Source organism: Saccostrea echinata, unplaced genomic scaffold (genome assembly GCF_033153115.1).
Source record: "Saccostrea echinata isolate AGI-Se365-2 ecotype Australia unplaced genomic scaffold, CSIRO_AGI_Sech_v1 ptg000012l, whole genome shotgun sequence".
NCBI lineage: Eukaryota > Metazoa > Mollusca > Bivalvia > Ostreida > Ostreidae > Saccostrea > Saccostrea echinata.
In genome coordinates this window covers 14,318,462-14,342,618 of record NW_026889761.1, presented here as the reverse complement: position 1 = coordinate 14,342,618, position 24,157 = coordinate 14,318,462, and the positions used below count along the sequence as shown (strand labels likewise).

The following is a 24,157-nucleotide window of genomic DNA, read 5'->3' as shown; positions in this document are numbered from 1 at the left end:
GATTTTCAATATCATGATTAAGTTATAAAAAATATTATTAGATTTTCACCTATTTATCCAGTGGAAATCATTAATTGGATAAATAGAGGATACAGGTGTATCTACATTGAGTGATTTTATATCTGCTTTATACAACGAGTTGAAATGAGTTTATTTGCGAGGATTGCCGAGCGAATATACATCATTTCAACGAGTTGGATAAAGCAAATATAAAATCACACAACAATTATAGATGTTCCATTTATTATTTTTATTTTTCATATTAACAAAAATTTGAAATAAAACCAGCAAACTGTGTTGATTGATTTGTGCCCAAATGTATTACTCGTAAATTGATGACGTCGTCCCGTTGACATGCCGAAAGAAATTTAACTGTAGATCTATACAAAATATTAAATCTTTGAATGATATCTTCTGCGTATTTTTAGAGATGTGTGACAATCTTTTGAAGATTTATTTCATACAAACTTTTGAATGGAAGTAGTAATACTCCGACGGAATCCATGAGTCCTAGTGTGTAAGGCGCGATAGTGCATAGGCATAGGCACCTACTTGTAAGTTGTATGCTTATGGTAAAATGTAAGAAAGCATTGTTGAATGTGAATATCTAGACTTTCCTGCATGGTAAAACGAATGTTTCACCAGCAACTTAACTGCTTTGCGTAACGCCTATGAGAAAGATTTGAGGAGGGGCGGGAACATCCGTCATTGCAGTAACTACATGTATATAGTATGATAAAATCTGATATTTCATCGAGGTATAATGAATCTTTTCTTACTTTTAACGAATATGTTTGCTCATTATTGTTTATTTTATAACGCAAGAAATTTTAACAAATATAATTTTTTGGTAAATTTACATGTTGAAGCGAGGGATTGTGTCAAAACCGGAAGTGACAATGATAAAGCAAGCATAGGTTAATCTAATGGGTAGTATCCACCACATTTATGAGATAAATTTTCATACACCACACCGTGTATTCCTCTAATAAAAATAACTTGTACAGTAAAACTTGTCTAATCCGGACACTACTGGTTCCAAAGAAATTGGCCGGAATAGACAACATTCTGGATAAGACATGTACAACATTTGAAAGATAGGGACTAAAGGTTTCCATCGTATTAAACAAGACTTCGGAATACACAACATCCGGATTTTACAAGTGCAAGTTCAAAAAAGAATTTAATTTATGAATGAAATATTAGCGAAAAACAAAAAAAAATATTTGTCTTTATTTCATTACTCGCTATTTTTGTGGTACAATAATACTGACGTAGTTTGCTGTAAGAGAGTGTTTAAGAAGACCCAGGGGGGCAGGGGCTATGAATTTCATAATGTTTACTCTCCTTCACCCATAGATGCTATATGCCAAATTTGGCTGAAATTGGTGCAGTGGTTCCAAAGAAAAGCTGAAAATGTTCAAATGTTAACGCACGAAACACGACGACGGAAGAAAATAGATAGCAATATATCACCTGAGTTTAAAAGCAGAAGCTTTTTGATTAAAAAAGCATCTGTACACACAGTAAACCATTCGCCTGAATTTAAACTAATTCAATTATAGAAAAAAATCTGAATTTTTTTTCACAATTAATTTTTTTTTCTTATCACAAACACCCAGTCATCTGTTTTATCATAGATTTTAAACATATCAGGTTTTGCAAAGACTGACACAAATTAATGTGAACAAAATACAATGTTATTTTGGGAATTTTTTCCTGCTTCGATTAATTGTATCATGTCTTCATTAACCCCGATTATTAACGACGTGCACGATATCAATGGGTTACTCTATGCTAGGAAGCATATATCATGTGTTTCTAATCTATATCTTTCTTATATTCCTTTATTTTATTTTGGAAAGCTTAAGCATGTACATATATGTTTACACCTAAATCATTTAAATACAATCTCAGGAAGCGTCACTTAAAGACAATGATAAACAAACAAAATATGGGACCTTATAACATTTAACAATGTTTTCTTCCTCTACAATATACAATTTTCGACTGTTTCCAATTTGTAATTATATTCATTATCGATCAATTGACACAATGCAACGACTGTAGAAATCATAAACCTTTCTGAGTACCGTATCAAAGATTTTGATTTGCAATAAAATCAACAGCTAATAAAGAATGACACTGTGATTATTTTGATTAAATATACAAAATTGTAAATGAAAAAAATTGTAAATTATATGTTCTGTTTGATGTTTTTAATCTTTATGCATTCAATGTGTGCTCAAATAGAAAACCGTCTGACGTGTGTTTTGAGCACCGTTAATACCTGGCAATATTCATCATATTGTAAGCGTGTATATTCTGACTTTGATTCCTGGCTAATGTCACTATTTACCAGAGAGTTACCTTTCCGTAGAACTGTCTTTAAATCATTAACCTTCCGACGTACACTCTCCATAAATGAGACAGGCCAAACCTTTAGCATTGTTGCCTTTTCATCATTTTCTTCAGATATGATTTCGTCAATTCTAGTTATTATGGAGGCTCCTGCAGTCAAAAGTACTTTAATCTTTTCGACCCTTTCTGTGATATATTCTTCATTGATTACTCGTAAAAGAATAGGGAGCTCCTTTTCTCCGGAATATGTATTCAGATTTGGGTCTAAGCCTAACAAAATTAGGCGCTCTACATCTTGAGAGTGACCTCTCCAAATAATCTCCATCAACGGTCGTGGCATATCCCACACTTTCCTAAATCGTATATCAACTTCGTCTTTCCTATCAAGATATGCATATGACTTTCGGAGGCGTTTGAGAATTTGAAATAAATGACAATTTCCGGGTTTATTATATCTTCCACATGTATTTCTATTACAGATCCTGGCGTTGTTTTCAGCATACAATTCGCAACCACAAGTATGCTTCCCATGGGCATTTTCTCCATCCAGAAGTGTTTTAAAGGCAAATTAAAATTTTTTCCACAATGTAATTTCTAGCGCTGTTACTAAGTTGTTAGTTTTCTCTCTGAAATTCAATATTTTACTTTTCAAGGATTCAATTACAAATACATTCCCTTCTTCTGATGCTAGATACAGACTTGTCTGCCCTTTGTAATCTCTTAAATTTATATCTGCGCCATTTCGAATCAAGTATTTGACGACTTCCTGGTGTCCACGCCATGATGCAACGTGCAAAGCTGTTTGCCTAAAAGTATTTAGACACTCATTAATATTACTGTTCCGTGAAAGAAGTTTAACAACCTCTAAGTGTCCACCACGAGCTGCGACATATAAAGGAGAGAATTGTCTGTCTTTGGTACATTTATCCTTATCTGCACCTTTCGTAAGAAGATATTTAATTGTTTCTAGATGGCCATACCAGGATGCAATATAAAGCGGTGTCTCTCCAAGATTTGTGGCAATTTCGATATCCATCTCAAAATCTTTTACCAAATATTGTATAACGTTTGTATGGCCACAACTTGCTGCCTCAAAAATTAAAGACCTATTCTTATCTGTTTCTTTCAGGTCCGCATTTTCTTTCTTAATGAGGTATTGTAAGAGGGATTCATGTCCATTTCTGGCTGCTTTTATCAAAGGGGTCTGTCCCCACAAATCTTTATCATTGACATTGACACCTTTCTCAAGCAGACATCTAGCGACGGAAATGTGGCCATTTTCACACGCTGCTGTAAGCGGTGTATGAGAGCGATGAAAATCTAAAATGTCATCTATATAATGTGATGTTCTTTTTATGCAAGATGTATCAATGTGATTCAGAACTGTTTCAACCAATTTACAAGATCCATTAAAGCACGCAAGAACAAGAAGTCTCGTTTGCTCCTCCAAATGAGGACTAAAAATTCTATGACAGTTAAATTCCCCTATCATTTTAATAAGTAGTTTTAACAGATTCAAATGCCCATAGTAAACAATCCAACTAATAGCTTTTATACTGTAAGACTCTGTTTCATTTGTTCTCATGTCAAAAAGTAGTCGTTGTCTTTGTCTTTCATTTTCGTATCTTAGATCATCGCCAATATCACCAATGTCATTCCAAATTATGGTTGGAACTATACTATCACTCGTTTCACTTTTCCGTGTAAAAACTGCAATCATTTCGTCGTCCTTCATTTTCTTCAGCATTTCAAAGAAATGCAAGGAGAATTCCTTGTGTAAGAAAGCTTCACTAGTGAAAACATCCTGAAATTTTCCATCTTTAATGTACTGCAAATATTTTTCTGAGAGAAACTCAACGTCTTTCATGATGATATGTCTTTCTGGAGAACCATTGTCCTCAACAGAGCCGACACGTATCTTCTTTGTGACAAAACTGCTACTCATGTAGTTCAACAATGAGCGAGGATGATCGGACCCGTATGTAAATGCCACGACTTCTGTTAAAGTGTCGTTCATGATAACAAATGTGTGTTCATCGACTTTTCTTAAATACGTTCCTAACATTTCTTCCAGAGATTCAATTAGTCTCCACCTAGGTATCGTTTCCACTCTGCAATTTTCAAACACTTCCATTTTTAATTTAGTTATTTTCTCGTCATCAGAGTCAAATATTTGACCCGAGATTGCATTTTTATTCAGTAAACAAATTACCAAAATTGCATATTGCAATTTGTTTTTTTCTCTTAACTCTTTTATATCTTTTTCTATGCAAACAACAGGATTCTTAAAAAACAAATTACCCATATTTTGATACTCTTTTTTGCTACAAAATAACTTACAAGTCAAGGGGAACATAGGCGCTTCTGGGGGTATTGTTACATTAGGAAAATCGAGATTTTTAGCCTTGCAATGCTTACTGAAGATTTCCTTTCTTTCTTTCGCACTAAAAATGTTTTCGATTGCTTTTAAATCGACTAAATGATTTTTATTTCGAAGAAATGTCTCGATATTTTCATATTCTAATTCTCTAAAGACGGTGGATCGACATGTGCACAGAAGTTTTGATGGACCAACAAGAAATGCCTTGGCATATCTCTCAAGCTTTTGAAGGCGTTTCTTTTCAAGTACGAATGAACCAATCACATCATCAATCACATATATATTTTTTGACGATGTATCCTCCCTAGAAAATATTTCTCTGATGCTTTCCACCGATATGATTTTGTAGCCCTCTTTGCAAAACTTCAAAGCAAGATGACGAGCAGTTGCAGTTTTGCCCGTCCCTGGACCACCGAGTATAATCACATAATTATAATTTGATTCTAGAAGCCTCTTGAAGATCAAAGAAAAGTTTTTGTTTTCGACATATATATGGTCATCGCTTTTCCATTTTTTAATGATTCCGGAATTGGAACAGTCATCTGAATATGAAAAAAAAAACATATTTATATTAAAAATAATTCAGTGAGTAAACGTTGAAATTCAAATTAATAATTTATCACAAAAAGATCAAATTATTCTTTGATGTAGCTACCAATTTTTCATGACGATATTGTTAACAAGAATATGATAAAGAAGGTGCTCTCAAAATCATTACTTGCTATACTACAGGGGCAATTTTCTGTTGTATTAATTAATCAACACAATCAGTATATAAATTCACTAAAAAGTATGCAACATCATGCATCTGCTATTGCTAACAAACAATGCACACTATAAGCAAAAACTTTCAGCATTTCTAATGTATGATCAGCAGTTCTAGCATTAAGATCAAGACATGTATCAGTGAATTTTATCAAAGTTGCTTTTTAGAAATTTGTTTACAATTTAAAAAAAATACTTAAATGCCTACCAATAAATATTCATTTGTAAAATATTAAAATTTAGATGCTAAAATTGCAAAGGTGAAATTCAAAATATCACCATCATCAAATATTATAAAGAAAATAATCTTCATAATTAGCATCACTCAGTTTTACAGTTTTGCCTGTCCCTGGACCACTGAGTATTATCACATAATTTTAATTTCTACCAATAATTAACTGAGTTAATTCTATATTTAGGAAAGAAGGCTACAACTTCAACAATATAAAGAATATCTGAACCATAACTGAGATTTTATTGAAAAAAAATTTATTCATAGATACCACAAAACAATGCAAGCTTTTGAAAATCACATATTTTCGGATCAAATTCAGGATAAATGATTGAATAACCTTACCATTTAGTAACAGAATAGTTATTGTGTCGCTTAGAAATTGCCGCTCCATATATTTCACTGAGAGCTGGTATGTCCCGGTATCTTCGTCTCTTAAATTGCCAATAACTAATTCAGCTTTTGGAAATTCACTAAAACTATCTTTATAATTATCAGGCAATGTTTCCAAGTCAATCGCACTTCTCTGGCCGTTGATACCAATTTTAAGCCAGGTTTGATGGATTTCTGTTGAGTTAAGATTGTTTCCTGAAACCTCTGCAGATATTTTAATTCTGGAACCTCTCGAAATAGACAAGTTTCCTTTGGGAGTAATGTTGATGTTAACTGATATCGTAAAAAAAAAATAATAAAGTCCTTAAAGGGTTTTTTTTTTTAAATGAAAATAGTAGGATTGTAAAAAGTATTCATCGACGGTTCTTTGATGACATGTTTTAAGTTATGGTTGAGAATTAAGACTGCTGGGAAAATATTGTTCTAATTTCCATTTCATCACAGGAAAAGGAATTTTTTTAATAAGCGGATATTCTGCTACAAATTCGTTCAGTGATCTTTATTGCTAAGTGATTACAAACAAATTCAAAGAACTAAAAGAAATTTTCTAAACTGAACTTTTTATGGTTAAATGATCCTAATCATTTAATTTTTTTATTCATTATAAAATGTGAAGATAACGAACAGTGATCAATCTTTAAGTCCATTTAAACAAAAACATGAGCAGAGCCAACACGGACCTCTGAAAACAACAGAGGTGGGATCAGTTGCCATAGAGGATTGAGCATCCCCTGTCGACCAGTCACACCCAACGTGTATTCCTTGTCATGATCGTGTAAACGGAAAAATCTGTAGAAAATTCAGTGTGAAAATAAATACCTAACAATTTGTATGAAAGATGTCAGCCAATATTCGATCAAACAACAGATTGTATCTGCAATGCAAACAAGGTCATGGTATCGACCATAGAATTTTCGAAATGTTGACTTTTAAGATCGTTGATATTCTTGTATCATCAGCTTATTTGTCAATAGCTGTATAATAGACGTATTTTACCAATAAATTCTAATAATTTGAATAAATAATGAATAGATCATGTTATTTATCAAAATTATCCAGAATTTTAAACTGCTAAAATGGGGTCACGGAGCATGGTCAAAATTGAGTAATGCACTAAACAATACACATTTTAATGTCAGCGTAGGAAATTCATAGCAACGGACTATTGTGATTGATAAAACACTGTCGATATATCTGAATGTCGGATAGAAGGCCACAGCAATAAACTTGTTCTTTTCATCTAGATGTTTTGAAGATATTCTGCTTCATTTGAAGAAAAAAGAGGCCTGCTGATAAGGGACACACCTGTTATTCCAAAACATTGTTGAAAGACCTGAAAACCACATATTGTCAATGAGAAACTCTTGCATCTTTTTAATATCAACCTCAGTGTACATGTACTTGTTGTAGAATCAGAATGTATGCTGACTGACGTTTTTTATACTAATTATTATTTACACACTGGACTTTCTACGGATTTGTCCGTTTATCCAACACTGCGGGTGTGATAGGTCAACAGCAGATGCTTACTCATCCATGGCACCTGATCCCAACTCTGATGTTTTGGAGGTCGTTATTCGATCCGCTCCCGATTTGTATTGTATTGGACTATGAGCTTGAATACTGTCGTAATCTCCATATTTCATTTTAACAAAATAAGTTTGCAAATGACCAATAAAGGTATACAACCACATATTGTTGAAGATTACTGCATGGTGATATTTAGCAGAAATACTTTCTTATTGATGTAATATATTGTTGTCATCGTTCGTATCCAGTGTTTGTTTAACAAGCATCCGTGTTTTGATTATTTTTGGTGCAGTTTTACAATTAACTTAGGACCTTACCTAGATGTCTCTCAACATCTTTATTATCTATAAAATAAAAATTAGAAGTTAGAAAAAAAAATACAGAGGAAATAAAAAAAAGAAGACATTGCATATAAAATAAATATCTCTTATATAAATCTAATATAAATAGCTAATCTATCGTAGGATGAACTGTGAAAAATGTATCTCTTACTGAACAGTGTAAAATGTGCGATTTTAAGCTTCAAATTTACATGTTCCATTCTCATCCAAGAAGAGTTGTGTATGATGTCAAAAATAATACGAATATGGTAAACTGGTACTCACCTTCTTCTAGAAGGGGTGTACTTTCTCCTTTCGAATATCCTATATATATATATATATATATATATATATATATAGAGAGAGAGAGAGAGAGAGAGAGAGAGAGAGAGAGAGAGATAATATATATATATATATATATATATATATATATATATATATATATATATATATATTAGGGATGGCAACGAATATTCGAACATTCGAATATTCATTCGATGAGTTGATATTCGAATATGAATTTAAGATTCGAATATTCGGTGTTTTTCAGATTTCGTAAAAAGAAGTACTGTGATTAATAAATTTTGATTAGAACAGTGCTGGAATTATCCCTGTTTAATTTACTAACGATCAATTTCGATCGCCTGATTTCTTTCACTACTTTCTTATCTTATAGATCTACTAAATGACATGTATTTTGTTTTAAGCAAGGTGTTAATGAATTGTACAATAATGCTTTATGTATAATACAAAACGTACTTTCATAGTTCTTATTAGTTAGATACTATCGGATCTAGAATCAAGGACAACAAAATGAAAACCTTCTTAGAATGTCTAAAAGACGCGAGGAGTATACTTTTCAAAATAAATTTAATTGATCATTGAATGAATGTCCGATAGAATTAGTCTGTATTCAATATTGCTCAATTTCAGCATAAATGTGTAAATTACTTGTCAATGATTATCTCGGGTTGTACATAATTCTAAATTTTATATTCATTATCGGGAAATTAGTTAATTACCTAGGAAAATTGTCTATGGAAATATTTGTTTACATTGTATCAAAGATTATAATAATATCTCTTATTAGGCAGATAACTGTAATTCATTACATGTATTGAAATCTGAAAAGTACACCGTTACGACTACATCTTGCCTTTGGTAAGACGACTGGTTCCTCAGTTGGAGCCACTATAAATACACATGTTTCCTTTGTTAAAATTATACTTTTCTACATTGACATCAATTATTTATTTCAAACATTGACAAATATCAAATGGAATTCCTTATTGTACACCTACAAAAGTCTTCATACAATTTTACTTCCAATATAAGTATACCTACGCTAAACCTTTCATGAGAGTAGGATGATGCATTATATAAATTAAACAGATTTTATTTATTTTATCGAATATTCGAATATATTCGAATACTTGCATTGAATATTCGAATATGAATTATTGACAAAATTGACATCCCTAATATATATATATATATATATAGATAGATAGATAGATAGATAGATAGATAGATAGATTATATATATATATATATATATATATATATATATATATATATATATATATATATATATATATATATATATATATATATATATATATATAAACCATTGTTGATTGTCAAAAGAGATTCAATTAAAAAGGGTGAAGATAACGAACAGTGTTCGATCTAAAAATAATAATAATAAGAGCACTTACTTTACTTGTATGTGTTTTTCTCTTTCTTAATGAAAAAGATGAAGATATAACGAACAGTGATATTCTTTCTCTGAATGAAATTAAATTCGGAGTATCTGCATTCCCTTGAATTTCATTTATATAATTTGAATACATTAATGGCGTGTTTTTATTATATCCACGGGGATGGTTTGCTTTTAAGCAAGTGCACATGTCTGTTTATAATGTTGAAATTAAGGGTATATTTGTTGATGATTACTGCATGGTGATATTTAGCAGAAATACTTTCTTATTGATACAATATATTGTTGTCATCGTTCGCTTCCAGTGTTTGTTTAACAAGCATCCGTGTTTTGATTATTTTCGGTGCAGTTTTACAAGTAACTTAGGATCTTACCTACATGTCTTTCAATATCTTTATTATCTATAAAATAAAAATTAGAAGTTAGAAAAAATGACAGAGGAAATAAAAAAAGAAGACACTGCATATAAAATAAATATCTCTTATATAAATCTAATATAAATAGCTAATCTATCGTAGGATGAACTGTGAAAATGTATCTCTATCTGAACGGTGTAAAATGTGCGATTTTAAGCTTCGAAATGTTTGGGTAAAAATGAATTCATAATTATGTAAATATTGATTGATTTATATTGCCAGGGTTAAATCTTAATAATGGGCAAAGTTTCATCAAAATTGGTGACCATCCCTGCAAAGAAAAGTGTTTACAGAAAATTGCTCTCTAAAAGCCTTTATTCAGCCATAGTTGGAGTCGAACTCAATTTATTAGCTCAATTAATTGGCTCAATTAACTCAACTTTTTATTAATCATTTAATGCTGCAATGCACATTGTAAATTACAGTTTGTCCCACGGTTCCAAAGTCTTACACATTTTGAATCTCAAAATTCACATATACCTTGGCCATTTAACAAGGTTTGATCATGCAATAGATTTTCTTCCAAACTTTCTACTTTGAAACGATCCCTTGACAACTAGTATGTTGATATCGGCAAAAAATTAAAGTATTAGGGGGAATATAAAAAAAAATAACTACAACTTCAGAAAAGGATACTGAATTATTCGAGATTTTCTGTTACATGTTATCAATAAATTTTTGAAGTAGTGAATGTGCAGAATAAATTCAGTGGTCACACTAGGATAATATCTAGAAATAAGGAGATCTTGGGAAAAATTGTTTTGGAAATGTTTAAATGTTATTTTCTTTCAGAACAAAGATTTATAGACTGTTATAAATATGAGGTGGCATTTGCGAATGTCCACCCTTCGTTTTTATTGTACATAGAAATACAATATTATATTTAAAAAATATATTTCAGCGGTTTTTGCATTTTACTTTAATCAGTGTTTTCAGACAGACATAGATAAACACATAATACACAAAATACACCATATTGAAATCGACCCCTATAACTGTAAATATTTCTATTGCAGATGCAACTGAATAAAAAACACTAAAAGGAGAAGGTCTTCTGGCAAGTCAAATATCGAAATCGCAAAAAAAAGCCTGTAAAACGCCAGATATTTCGGACTAATTTAAGCGTTACTATATGAATCACCAATACTTTCAGAAAAAAAAATTTTGAGAGGGGGTGGGGCCTAATATATATCGCCAAACGCCCTAACTCCGTCACTACCCTAACTCCGTCACTTTCTGGAAACTCCATGTACATATATTTGTAAACAAATACGATCGTGACGTCATTTTTTGCATGCTGAAAATTTACAATTAATTGCCGAGAAGTTCTAACAGTCAAATTTAAGAATGCGTCAAAAATACATAACAATATTACACGCGAACTACTGTATCTATCATATGTGAAAACACCTTTTCCTTTATGCGCTATTCCATCCCTATCTCAGAAATGTGCATCAACATGCTCAATTTCACATGTCAGCCATTTTTATGAAGGTCTATGTCAAAGGTTTAACATGAAATACCATATTGAATATGCCTAAAATATTTTATTTTTCGACTACATTTACCTTAATGCACTAGACGTTAAAGATAACGTTAGCGCGACGTTATAGCATATTTAAAATATGTTATATTAACGTTTTTCTGTTGTTGATACTTTTCTTGCAATACAATTGAAAAAAAAAAATTCATATCGTATAAACTATTTTCTTATGTTTGCAAGTTTAAGAAAAAGGGACAAAAACTAAATTGGATATAAATCCATTTATTACGCAAACATTGTAGAGGGCCCTGGTGACGGAGTTAGGGGTGAAATATGGAGATACCGAACAGTATTCAAGATCAAAATCCATCAAACAATAAAAATGGGGAGCAAAGCAAACACGGACCTCCAAAAACATCAGAGGTGTGATCAGGTGTGCTTCGTAATCCTGTCCCACTCGTGAAATAAATTCCATATCCAACTAAAAACATTGAATATCTTCTATATACACATACAAATATGCCTTGTTCAAATAATGTTATAGAAGGGAAAACATTTGCAAATGTAATTACTGTATACATCAGAACTTCCCCATCTTCATGTCCGTTTGCATCCTCTTTTTTTTTCATTACTATATACTTTATTTCACATATGCAATTCTCATATGAAAAGGTTAAGCATGGATATAATTTAATTTGACATAATTCTCTTACCTGATTGTGATAACCTTTTTCCGGTAAAGGTAAAGAAAAAAGGCGGTAGTAATGAAGACAAGAACGAGCACCGAAATTATCACTGCAGGAAGGACCCAGTTTGTATTAGCAGAGTTATGTGTGTCCGGGACTCCTGGCAGAGAAGAATTGGACGGCGTTGTTCTGTGCAAAAGGATAGAGCATATCTTTTTGTTTAAAGTTTCTTTAACTTTGGGAAATTCTACAGACACCGCACAATGATGACAAAGTACAGCAATGCATCATTTGAGCTTTAATAAATAATACTACATGTAAATTAAACGAAATAAATGCTTAATTGGTTGCATGACTCAACTTAAGTGTTCTGTAAATATTAAAAGACTGATTTTGTATGAAAATCCAAAGAATAATGTACAGATTGAAACAATACAAATGTAATACGCTTGTGAGCGTAAGCGTATAAAAAAGATGCACGTATATGAAAGCTTATTAATCCAAAACGCAAATTTACATGATAATTATGTAAACCAGGGTACTCAATCCTCCATTCAAAAAATTCTTATTTTACGGTCAGATGATCGAAAGGGGTATTTTCATATAACAAAAAATGCTGTTTCTAAATGAAAAAAAAGCACATTTAAGAAATAAATAAGGTTAATAAGTTCTTTGGGAAATGAACTTCGTTGGTCACGTGATCAAATACTGTGAAGCCTGAAGGGCCAAGAAAGTTCGCCTAGCCCCAATATTTGAATATTTAAGTTGATGTTTAGCATTTAAGTTTAGGAAATTTCTGTTTATAAAGATAGAACAATGATCGGCATTGAGAATAATCTGACTGTTTTATGAGTTTTTATATATATTGAGTCAAAAGCTGTGTTATTGTCCGTTTTAGTTTACATACCTTCAAAGAAATTTCGGGTTAAACAGGTAAGCGCGATTAAATTATTGAAACCATTCTACACACTGAAGAAAGATCTAATGGACATATGTTGATTGAAAAAAAATTCCGTATGTTTTAATAATTGTATCTTTGTCACCGCTATCAAGCTAGAAGTTCCCGAAACCAGTTTCAGTGTGACAGAAATATGAAGGCAAGATATCATCTCGTTGTGTGATTCGGTCACACTATGACATCTGACCCCCGAATAAGTTCATACAAAATTGAATTTTCTCTTCAATAAGTTCGCCCAGGGAAAATATTTGCTAGTGTAAATATTAAGAAATGTGACAAATTGACATTTTATGAATTTGAATACAGTAAACATTCTAAATTCTGACCTTTTTAAATTTGGACAAGCCGGGTCTGCAAGAAAGCATCGTTCTTCTGAATTGATTTCCAAGCATGCCGGGTCTAGAATTCGAAATACATGTATCAAATTTTTGTAAATTCCAATCCAAAAATACATACATGTATTCTAATTCATGATAATAAATTTGAAATAATTCATACATTTGTAAATTTCATTGTTCAGGTAGGTCTCGTTGGGACATCCGTAGCTAAAGGAGAGGCAATTTTCTGAGTTTATATATCCTCCAAAATTTGTAGATTCGGAAAATGCATACAAACAAGAATCTGAAAAAAAGGAAACACATATAATTACATATACCTACTGAAAATACGATACATAGGTTCGTTAATTTTTTCAAAGAAATATGAAGATAACAGTGACCAATCTCAAAAGTCCATTGCAACAATATGTAAATTATGAGCAAAGTCAACATTTGACGTAACGACAAATTTTATTTGCAAACATTGCATCGACCATAGAATTTGCATAGTGTTTACTTTAACGAGATTGTTAATATCCTTGTATCACGTAACGACAAATTTTATTTGCAAACATTGCATCGACCATAGAATTTGCAAAATGTTGACTTTAACGAGATTGTTAATATCCTTGTATCACGTAACGACAGATTTTATTTGCAAACATTGCATCGACCATAGAATTTGCAAAATGTTGACTTTAACGAGATTGTTAATATCTTTGTATCATCAACTTATTTGTAAATAGCCTGCCTCCTTTTAGAACAGGATCTTGTGTATCGAATCAGCTGGCAGATACAGGGGACAATGGTATATTGCTGCATAGATAAGGGAAGTTGACGACAGCAAAGTTAAAGTCAGTTGAAAACGTTTCATCATAAAGTCTTGTTGTCAGTTTGCCATCAATGTCTTTCTCTAGAAAAAGTCCAAATATGAAACAGATGCGTCAGACTCTGTTGTGTCTTGTATTTAGAGTTAATTTGGATATCGAATCAACCTAGTAATGAAACTGAATATTTGTTAATTGATAAAACGTACTGTAAACCGATAACTGTAAACGTATCCATAATATTACACTGATTTCTTGTATAGTCGTTCAACGTCCTTTATGCATTTTTAAGAACTCTGTGAAAAATTTTTGCGGAAAATTTGTGATCGCCTCTTAGCATAATTCTATGCGCAAAAAGTACGTGTACAGTATCTAAACGCCGAATTGAAGGCCACAGCAAAATACTTCTTTTTGTATAGGTTTTTTTAATAATAAATTCTGTTTCATTTGATATGAACAATAATAGAGAGCAATAGACATGATTTGTCTACTCACCTTTCGGATACCTCCCTATCCTACCACGGAAACAGAACTCTACCAACGTGGACTTATCAGCATTCGGAGTGCATTGGTAGAGAGTTCTGTTCTTCTCATCGTACGGGCAATTTAACCGGATGCTAGAGTCAAGCCATGATTTTCTGTTCCGAGGACAGGAGGACACGGGGAAATATTTTATATCCATTACAGGTCTATAAAGAGAAAATATCTTAGTATGCTTTTGCGGCTTTTGAAAGGAATGGTCAGTCCCGTCTTCTTTCGTCGACGAAAATATGCAAAAGGTATTGAAAATAGAGTGAAAAATATACTGTAAATGATCATGAAAAGGCTTGCTGTTCTATATGAGTTAGGACAATTCCCACTATTTTATTTGTGTTATGAAAATATGTTTTAATTTTATTTAAGATTGAAAAAATTCAGAGTCAGAGAATGAGCATTATGATAATGGTCAATTGGTTGTGTCTGCATTTAAGGAAAATAAAACACTGGGGTGTAGAGTAGCTTGGCAAAGAAAACTTTTTACTCTACAACAGAAATCGCCTTTATCTTCTTTGAACACATCACATAAAACTTAAAGATATGAATGAGAGAAGCATTATAGTAAGATAATCTGTGAACAGTTAAAGAACATTTCTAAATCAGAGTCTGGAAAATTATCTTTTTATAGTAATGTTACAAATTAAATCTAAATGAATATAAATTACAGAACTACCTACAATTACCATTGAAGAATTTTGAAAAAATAAAATCCTGACAAAACTAAGAATTAGTGCTCATACACTACATATGGAAATGGGGAGATACTCAAGTCCACCTATTCCTAGGGAAAAACGTGTATGCCATTCTTGTAAACTTTTCATTGAAAATGAAAAACATTTACTTTATTGTCCTAGTTATGATCAATGTAGATTCCAATATTGCGATATATATATTTAATGCTCAGTGTTACATGAAGGAAAACCCTTTTATTGACATTATCAACCCTCCAAGTATTAAAATTGCTAGAAGAGTATGTGTCTTCTGAAAAAGCGCTTTGATATTAGAAATGAACAACCTCAACATAACTGATATGGTTACTAGGATGGTTTTATGTATGTTGTTTGTTGTATTCATGACTATATGCCGATGTATGATGGTGTTGTCAATAAATAAAGTGAAATTATATTAAAATTGAATTTAAACATACTTCCAATAATGTTTTCCTGAATTTGTATTTTTCCGTGAAATTTGTCTGTTTTACATTAAATGCATTAGGATAGTTGTGTCTCTTTTACATTACATATGAAGATATTAACACAAAGTACTTCAACTAATTCAAAGGTTCTTTAATCATGCAGGGCCTATTTCAATTTTTTGATGAACCCAATATTATTCATACTAAATTGCATAGATGAGTGTTAAGGGAAAAAAATAAAATGCAATATAAAGTTTATGAAATGTGCAACTGTGCTTGAACAAAACTCATATGTGATGTTTCCAGCTGAAGCCCTGTCAGATGTGCAGTATTACTTAAAACTATCAAAACTCTACAGGAATTTAAAAGGTGTGTCACTTTTGCAAAAGGTAGCTATAGATTAGAGTCTGTATCTCAAATATCAGGATATACATGTATCTATGTACGTAATAATACACAGCTAAAAAAACTTTTTTAATCTAACATGCTTTTGGGAACTACTCAGTAATTAAATGCAATTTTGGAAATATAACAAAGGCGCAAATAAAGATATGATGAATTTTGAAATCTTACTAAACTTTTTATGTTTATGATTCATTTTATAATTTTTTACTTTCTCGTAAATTACTCCCCTGTTTGCATAAGTACATGTACATGTAACAGTTTATCTGCAATTAAGCATGTTATCTAAGTTTTCACCAAACGCAATGCATTTTCTGCACGAAAGTTGCCGGGAAACTATAATCACTATCAAAACTCAATCTAAAACATTGAAGCTTGAAATTAGAATGGAACCAAAGGAATTTAATAAAAACCTGCCAACGGCTAAAGACTTCAGTTGCCCATGGGCCACTTATCATGACTTTGCTGTTCTTGAGGAGAAAAATTTTAAAGATTTTTTCCCCTATGTATTCCTATATAAAACTGATCGCTCATTGTGGCCCCATCCCAACCCTAAATTTGAACAAATTTAAATCTATACTATCTGAGGATGCTTCTATAATAATATGACTAACCATGGCTTTGCTGTTCTCAAGAAGAAGATTTTTAAAGACATTTCTTATATATTCCTATGTAAAACTTTTGACCCCATCTTTTGCCCCCGCCCTACCCCTGGCGGTTATGATATGAACAAACTTGAATCTAAAGTATGTAATGAAGCTTTCCGATAAGTTTCATCTTTTCTTGCATAGTGGTTCTTGAGAAGAAGATTTTTAAAAGTTGCCACCAAATTTTCACGAAATCTTTATTATCTTGAAATAGGGCCTGACATTTCCTGTGAACAAACTTAAATTCCCACTTCCCAAGGATACTTTGTGGCAAGTTTTGTTGAAATTGGCCCAGTGGTTCTTGAGAAGAAGTCGAAAGTGTGAAAAATTTACAGACGACAAACGATGGACAACAGACGGACGCCAGACACTCTTTGATCAGAAAAGCTCACTTGAGCCTTCGGCTCAGGTGAGCTAAAAAGCTTTATAAAAACAAAATTTATGCAATGGCTAAAAAATGTAGCATTGTATCATATATATATATATACAAATATTGTTGGAAGGCGCTACCACATCCACCCCTTCTCAAGTCTCACAGACCTGTCGTGATTGAAGATTATGTTAAAATGGTCCATGAAATCTTGTAATCTGCGATCTCTCTCTCTCTCTCTCTCTCTCTCTCTCTCTCTCGCATTTATTAGTACTTACGATAGTGGAATCCCCAAGTGCACTTCAGTCGGTTATTATCAACAGTTAATTTGAAACATTTGGTTTTTCCCATATTTTATACAGTATTCTTCCGGGATTATAAGACGGGTATGAATTTTTACTTCGGGTATTTAAATCTTTTTTGTTATGGAGCACACAGCATGACCACACACATAAGCCTATCGTTCCACAAAGTTTCTCGAAGATATTCATGTAGTCTCATTTTTGAATTTCTTAATGTCATAGGATACCCAAAATCAAAAAGTGATGTTTTTATTTTATCTTGTTATACATTTTTTGTAGATTCAAAGGTATTTGCTATATGGTAAAATTAGAGTGTCAGTGTACATGTATTTTTTTAATGCATTTTCATTGAATTAAATACATGTATAGATAAAAAAAAAAGTAGATTTAGGGAGAATGTACAAATAAGCTTGTTTGATAGAAAAATTTCGTGATAAATATGTTCAAGCAATGATGGTCTCTACAAACTGTTTTACAAACTTCTTATAAGATAATTTTTTGAGTATCTTTTATGTTCACAAATCGTTCTTTTTTTTTTTTTTTTTTTTTTTTTTTTTAACATTGAGACTTTGAAATGAAACAAGGAAACTTGCGAAATGTGCTACATGTATTTATACGCAATGAACTTTATTATTGCAAAAATCATATTTATAGATTCAATATTTCACAAGAAAATTTTTCAAATAAAAAATGCAATTATTTGAAATTAGCCTCGAAACACCAATGAAATTTTCAATATGAAATTGTACACTGGTGGTAAATGTTTCAAACTCAGTAGATTGTTGTGTCATAAAGATTTAAACTTTCATATTCAAGTACATGCAGATGGGTTGTTCATAGCTTCATCATATACCGATGGATTTGAAGTTTTTTTCCTATACACAATTATTCAAAATCTTTAATTAAGCTGTTAATTACAACATTTTGGGGAAATAATAATCTTAGTAAATTACTTTTACATAGTTGCTTGCTTCAGTATGACAAAGGGAAGCCCTTTATTAATATAATAATCTAGCTGACTTCAAAGCAACAGTAGAGGGAGAACTGTTACTTCAAATTTAAGAAGATCCTCAGTCGCGGATCCAGGATTTTTTTCGGGGGGGGGGGGGGTGTTCCACCCCAGTACAGAAAGAAATTTGTTGACAAGCCAAAAAAAAAAAAAAAAAAAAAAAATAAATAAATAAAAAATAAATAAAACGTAATCCACTCCCAAACGTAAAAAAAAACAAAACATTTCGTGGTAGTGGTGGGGGGTTTCTAGGGGGAGGGGGCCAAAGTCATTTTTTATCTGCTTCTATAAATACTTTTAATAACTCTGCAAATTCCAGGGGGGGGGGGTTCGAACCCATCCCTACGACCCCCCTCTAGATCGGCGAATGATCCTGGCTTGAGATTTAAAATTTTTACAGGTACAATGTACAAGTATATGCATATATAAAATGTAAAATATTTTCAATTTTTCAATTTCTTTGTTCTAACCATGCAAGTTTTTGAATACAGGTAAGAAAAATTCCTTCGCACATCTTAGACTTCGCTTATAATGCGATGTACCATACATGTAGATGTATTACCTTCCTAGAAATCGTGTCCTAAAATTTAATATCATTTATAAAGTCTCCAAAAAAAAAAAAAAATAAATAAATAAATAAAAAAATTAAAAAAAATAAAAAAAATAAAAAATAAAGAGGATAGATGGAATTATGGGAGTATTTAATTTTCCGTCACCGATTTGGAGGTTTTTTTTTCAAAAGAAATGAAATTTAGCACCCTCATCATGCATAATATTCTTTTTCAAATCTACATGTACGTATATGGAGACGCAAATAAAGGTTTGTTAAACTAGAGACATGAATAACATGTTAAACTGCAAGGAACATGTATTCATGTATTACATGTATTTTAGGTCTTGCAATGCCTTTTATTTCACCTTTTGGAGATATTTTATTGTATTCTTATTTTTACTTTTCTGGAAATGCTAAACAGGTTAGAGGCCAGGGGATGCTTGCTCCTTCAAGTTACCTGACCATACGGAAAATCCACACCAGATTCAATTTTCTGGGGGGGGGGGGGGGTCCTACTCTGTGTAATCGTTATAGAGAGCGATTTCTCCCAGAGCTAATCTGGGCCCAATCAAATATCATGGCTGTACTTATGTATGGATGAGGGGGTTAGGAGGTGACATGTTATTAAACATGTCCCTTCTTCAAAATGGCCACCATTTTCATTGAAAGATACGTAGTGCATGTATGAAAATTTTAAATCTCCTTTTTCTCAGTAACTGTCCAACTAATTCTTTTGAAGCACTAAAATTTTGATCTTTTCATCAGGCAAACTGGTCTCTGAAAGGAAAATGTACGTAATCGGTTGGACAAAATTTTAAATGTTATCATAGAAACAAAAAGGAATTTTTCTAAATGAATTCTTTTCCTCCTATTGTATTTCAAACTACATGTACATAACAAAGATGTGTAAATGTTTCTCCAAGATTCCAGTTGTTTAAATATCCAGTATAGCTGTTGTTGCCTTGGAACTTAAAATGGGTCATTTATTTCTTTAAATTTGAAATTTCGCAAAACTTTAAGAGGATATTTGCTCTTTGCTTTCAAATCCATTATTACACCACTGAGGTAGAAGGGACACAAAAGCAGTGTTTTCTTGTATTGTTTTGGCTTTTTTTTTCTTTTGAAGAACTACTCGATTCAAATACTCACAAAATGGATTTGGAACTTAATTATCAATAACATAAATTTTAAAAATTTTCTCACACATTCTTTGTAAAAAGGATCGACCCATAGAAAAAAATACTAGGCCTTAATTTAGAGGGCAAAAAAATTATCAAATCACTAAAGGTGTCCTGATACTAGAGTATACATTTTAAACTACTTGAACAAACCACAGGTACCGCAGCACCTAGAGAGGGTGAAGAGACTTCGAGTCAGGATTTTTGGAGTGACTAATTATACAATTTAATTTCATATGAGTTAAACTTTTGGGTTTAGACTCAATGAATTTGAACTATATATTTTAAGATTTATTCTAAATTTGACAATTCTTGAATAGACAACACATATTTCCATTAAAAAATAATTTGATTTTCATATAAACTTTTAGCCAAAATATTGTCGATATAATTTAAGCATTGATAAAACAGGGGAAATCCTACTCTGACAAAGAAAAAGGGAGGAAATTTGGCTATAGGGGGAAATCCTACTCTATAGTACAGATTCCGGGGGTGGGGTGGGGGGCTGGCTATGGGGGGAAATCCTACTCTACAACATCGGTATTAAAGTAAATGTATATAGTTGAATATCATATGGAAGGTCCATATTGTCTCGATTATCTCTGAGTACTCCATACTCCGAGTTCAAATACGACCTCCAATTCCCTGTCTTCATTGACCACCAAAGGGCTTAAAGTGCATGTTCGACACTGACAGGCTACTATTTATACAAATGTTGAAATAAAATGGACCTTTCGGCCTACATCGCATTCCCAACAACGACACAAAACCCTAGATCCCAACAGTGGCATTGTTGGACCAACATTAAGCTTACAATTCCAACGCCAACATTATGCTAGCAGTACAACTATGATCAAGGGGCTCGATATATTTCTGCAAAATAGGATTGAGCATTGCAGTCTTGCAATGCCCTTTGAATTTTCTTGATGTACTCAACATCTGAGGAGCTAAGTTAAGGATATATAATATGTAAGCCCATTTTATTAAATCAATGTTCCAAACATTTTTTTAAAAACTTGAAATTATTTAATCCTTATCCACTAAATCTACTAACTTTTTCAAATATACATTGTAACAATGTTTTTTTTCTTATATTCGTTTAAAATAAAAGGCATCTTTTGACTATATACAAAACGAAAGTAATGAATGTATGCATCAAGCTTGCGAAATAAAATAAATGACGAGAGAGGAAAAAGAAAATATTGCGTACAGTTTCCTGAAAGTTATTAAACTCATAAATGCGTCGAGTTAACAAAATCCACAAAAAGTATTTTCACTTGATACATATATTATGTCGTTATAATGTGATATATTCATGTAGGAGTTATTTCCCATATCAACAAGACCCAAAGATAATCGTAATTAAAAGTAAATTCAATGCAATTTATATCTAAATTTAGTGGCAATAAAGCAAATTGTATAAATGAGTATTCAAAAAATGTTCAGTTATTAAATGTTTCTAAAATAAAATCGATATATACAAAGATTTTTAATAAAATATCTTAATCATGAATACTTTAATTTAAAAAATTATTTTCGTCGCTGCAATATTTACAGTTGAAGCACTCCTCTATAGTAGGAAGGAAGGTCCGGAGTGTCTCGGTTATCTCTATGATTACTCTATACCCCGAGCTCAAAATAAGACCTCCCTTTAAATTTTCGTCTTTACATTATAATAAAATTTTAAAAGTCAGTGATTTCGAATGGAATAATTTATATACCATACAACGGAAGACAGCAGTAACTGTAATTCCTGGCTTTCTTGTCCACATACTACAAGTTTGAATATATACATGTATATTTAGCATGCAGTGTTACAAAATAAAAGAAACAGGAGAGAGAGAAAAAAATGGTGCATAAACATATTTCGCTTAAAGTTAGTACATGTAAACCCATCTATATCTGTCTCCTACAACATGTACAGTGTTTCACAATATATATCACAATAGGTGATAGATGTGTAGGAGTTATTCCCCGTATTACCAAAACACAGATATAGTCCTAAATAAAAATCATTTCAATTTAATTTCGCAAAATCTATGATGAAATTTTATTCAACAAGGCAACATGCATAAATGAACAGTTAATAAAAATGACAATTTAATATTTTTTTGAAAAATATCTTCTGTAACCCAAATACTTCATATACAATATCATAATTGTAAATACAACATTTTCAAAATTTTATTAGTCCTGAGCAATATATAATAATAAAGTAGAATGTTAATATGGGTGGTCCGGAGTGTCTCGGTTATCCTATGAATATCTCAATACCCCGAGCTCAACATAAGACCCCCCTTTTTTTTCCCCATCTATTCGAGATAGAATAAACGATTTCCAATACCGTATCGTATTACAATATCACATAGTCTGTATTATTTTTTCAAAAAATTCACACATTTGATATAAAAAATCAATAGCTCACAAATTCACTCTTGCTGTGTGCGAAGAAGGGACATCCTCGCAAGCCAGAGGTCCTGAGTCAACACGTTGTCGTTGTCCAACGGCAATTGACTCAGGACCCCTGGCTTGCGAGGATGAGAAGGGAAAGCTAGGGAGCACCATGCGTCTACATATTTATTTATGTGCACTCGTCCATTGGAAATCCCCGTTACTATATTTAACTACAGTAACTGTATTTCCGTATTTGAACTGATTTTTTTTTTAAACCTCAAAATTATTAAAATTTTTTTTTTGTAAAATAATTCTATTACACGTACCGTTCAGTTGGCAAGGATCATACAGCACATCATTTTTTTCTATTGTTACTACATGTACCATTTCAGCCACGGCCTCATGCCTCCTGGGGGGAGGGGGGGGGGGGCACAGAGAGAATAATTTTAAAAGTGCTACCTTTTCAGATAGTTACAGCTATCGAAATTATAAACCTTTTTGCAAAAATCGATATCAAACCACAAATGATAATTTTAAAACAATATAAACCAAAAAAAGTCAATAAAAGAATAACATACGCAGCCAATGAAATAGTGTACGTATAAAGTACGTGTACCAGATTACAGTTAAGTCCCTTTAAAATTTTCCAATAACATGTTGTTTCAAACCAATTCGGCAATCGATAGAAAATGCATCAAACATAATTTACAACTTTCTACATGACATAATTAACAATTGTTTTATTTGTGTATCAATGGAAATTTGCAGTTATTTGTATAACAGTGGCTTATGAAAGATTAACGCACTGCTTTACTTTAGCATTTTTATCGGGTGGATATAAAAATATATCGAAGCCCTGAAAATGATATGGAAGGTCCGAAGTGTCTAGGTTACCTATCGATTACTGTAATAACCCTAGCTCATCATTAGACCTCCACAAATCTTTTTTTTTTTAATACAGTATTTGAGATAACACTTTCATAAAAGTAACGTTACACAGAGGTACCTTATGACCAAAGTCTTAAATTTCAAAAGCACAGAATGACATGTTTACACGGAAATTGTTATTATATTTTGGTACTTACATGTACATGTTAGTGGATGTTGGGGATTATGAAAAGATGTATGTTATCTAGTATCCATGCTTCAGGTGCCTGTATTGCCCTGTAAGAATTACATATAAACAATTGCTTTTGTCTTTTGTGCATTCAAAAACACAGCATGTGTGAATTTTTTTTTAAT

The 24,157-nt window shown here is 31.9% G+C and overlaps 1 protein-coding gene across 1 annotated transcript; it reads right to left on the bottom strand.

The window, feature by feature from the left end:
• Positions 1–1,898: 1,898 nt before the first annotated feature.
• On the bottom strand, positions 1,899–15,070 carry LOC133185045 (putative ankyrin repeat protein RBE_0220). The gene is made up of 4 exons (XM_061320108.1): positions 14,884–15,070; positions 13,743–13,865; positions 13,571–13,643; positions 1,899–4,685 (listed from the first exon to the last, which is right to left on the bottom strand). The coding sequence occupies exons 1-4, from the start codon at positions 15,068–15,070 to the stop codon at positions 2,930–2,932; spliced, it is 2,139 nt and encodes a 712-aa protein (XP_061176092.1). The 3' UTR covers positions 1,899–2,929.
• Positions 15,071–24,157: the final 9,087 nt, after the last annotated feature.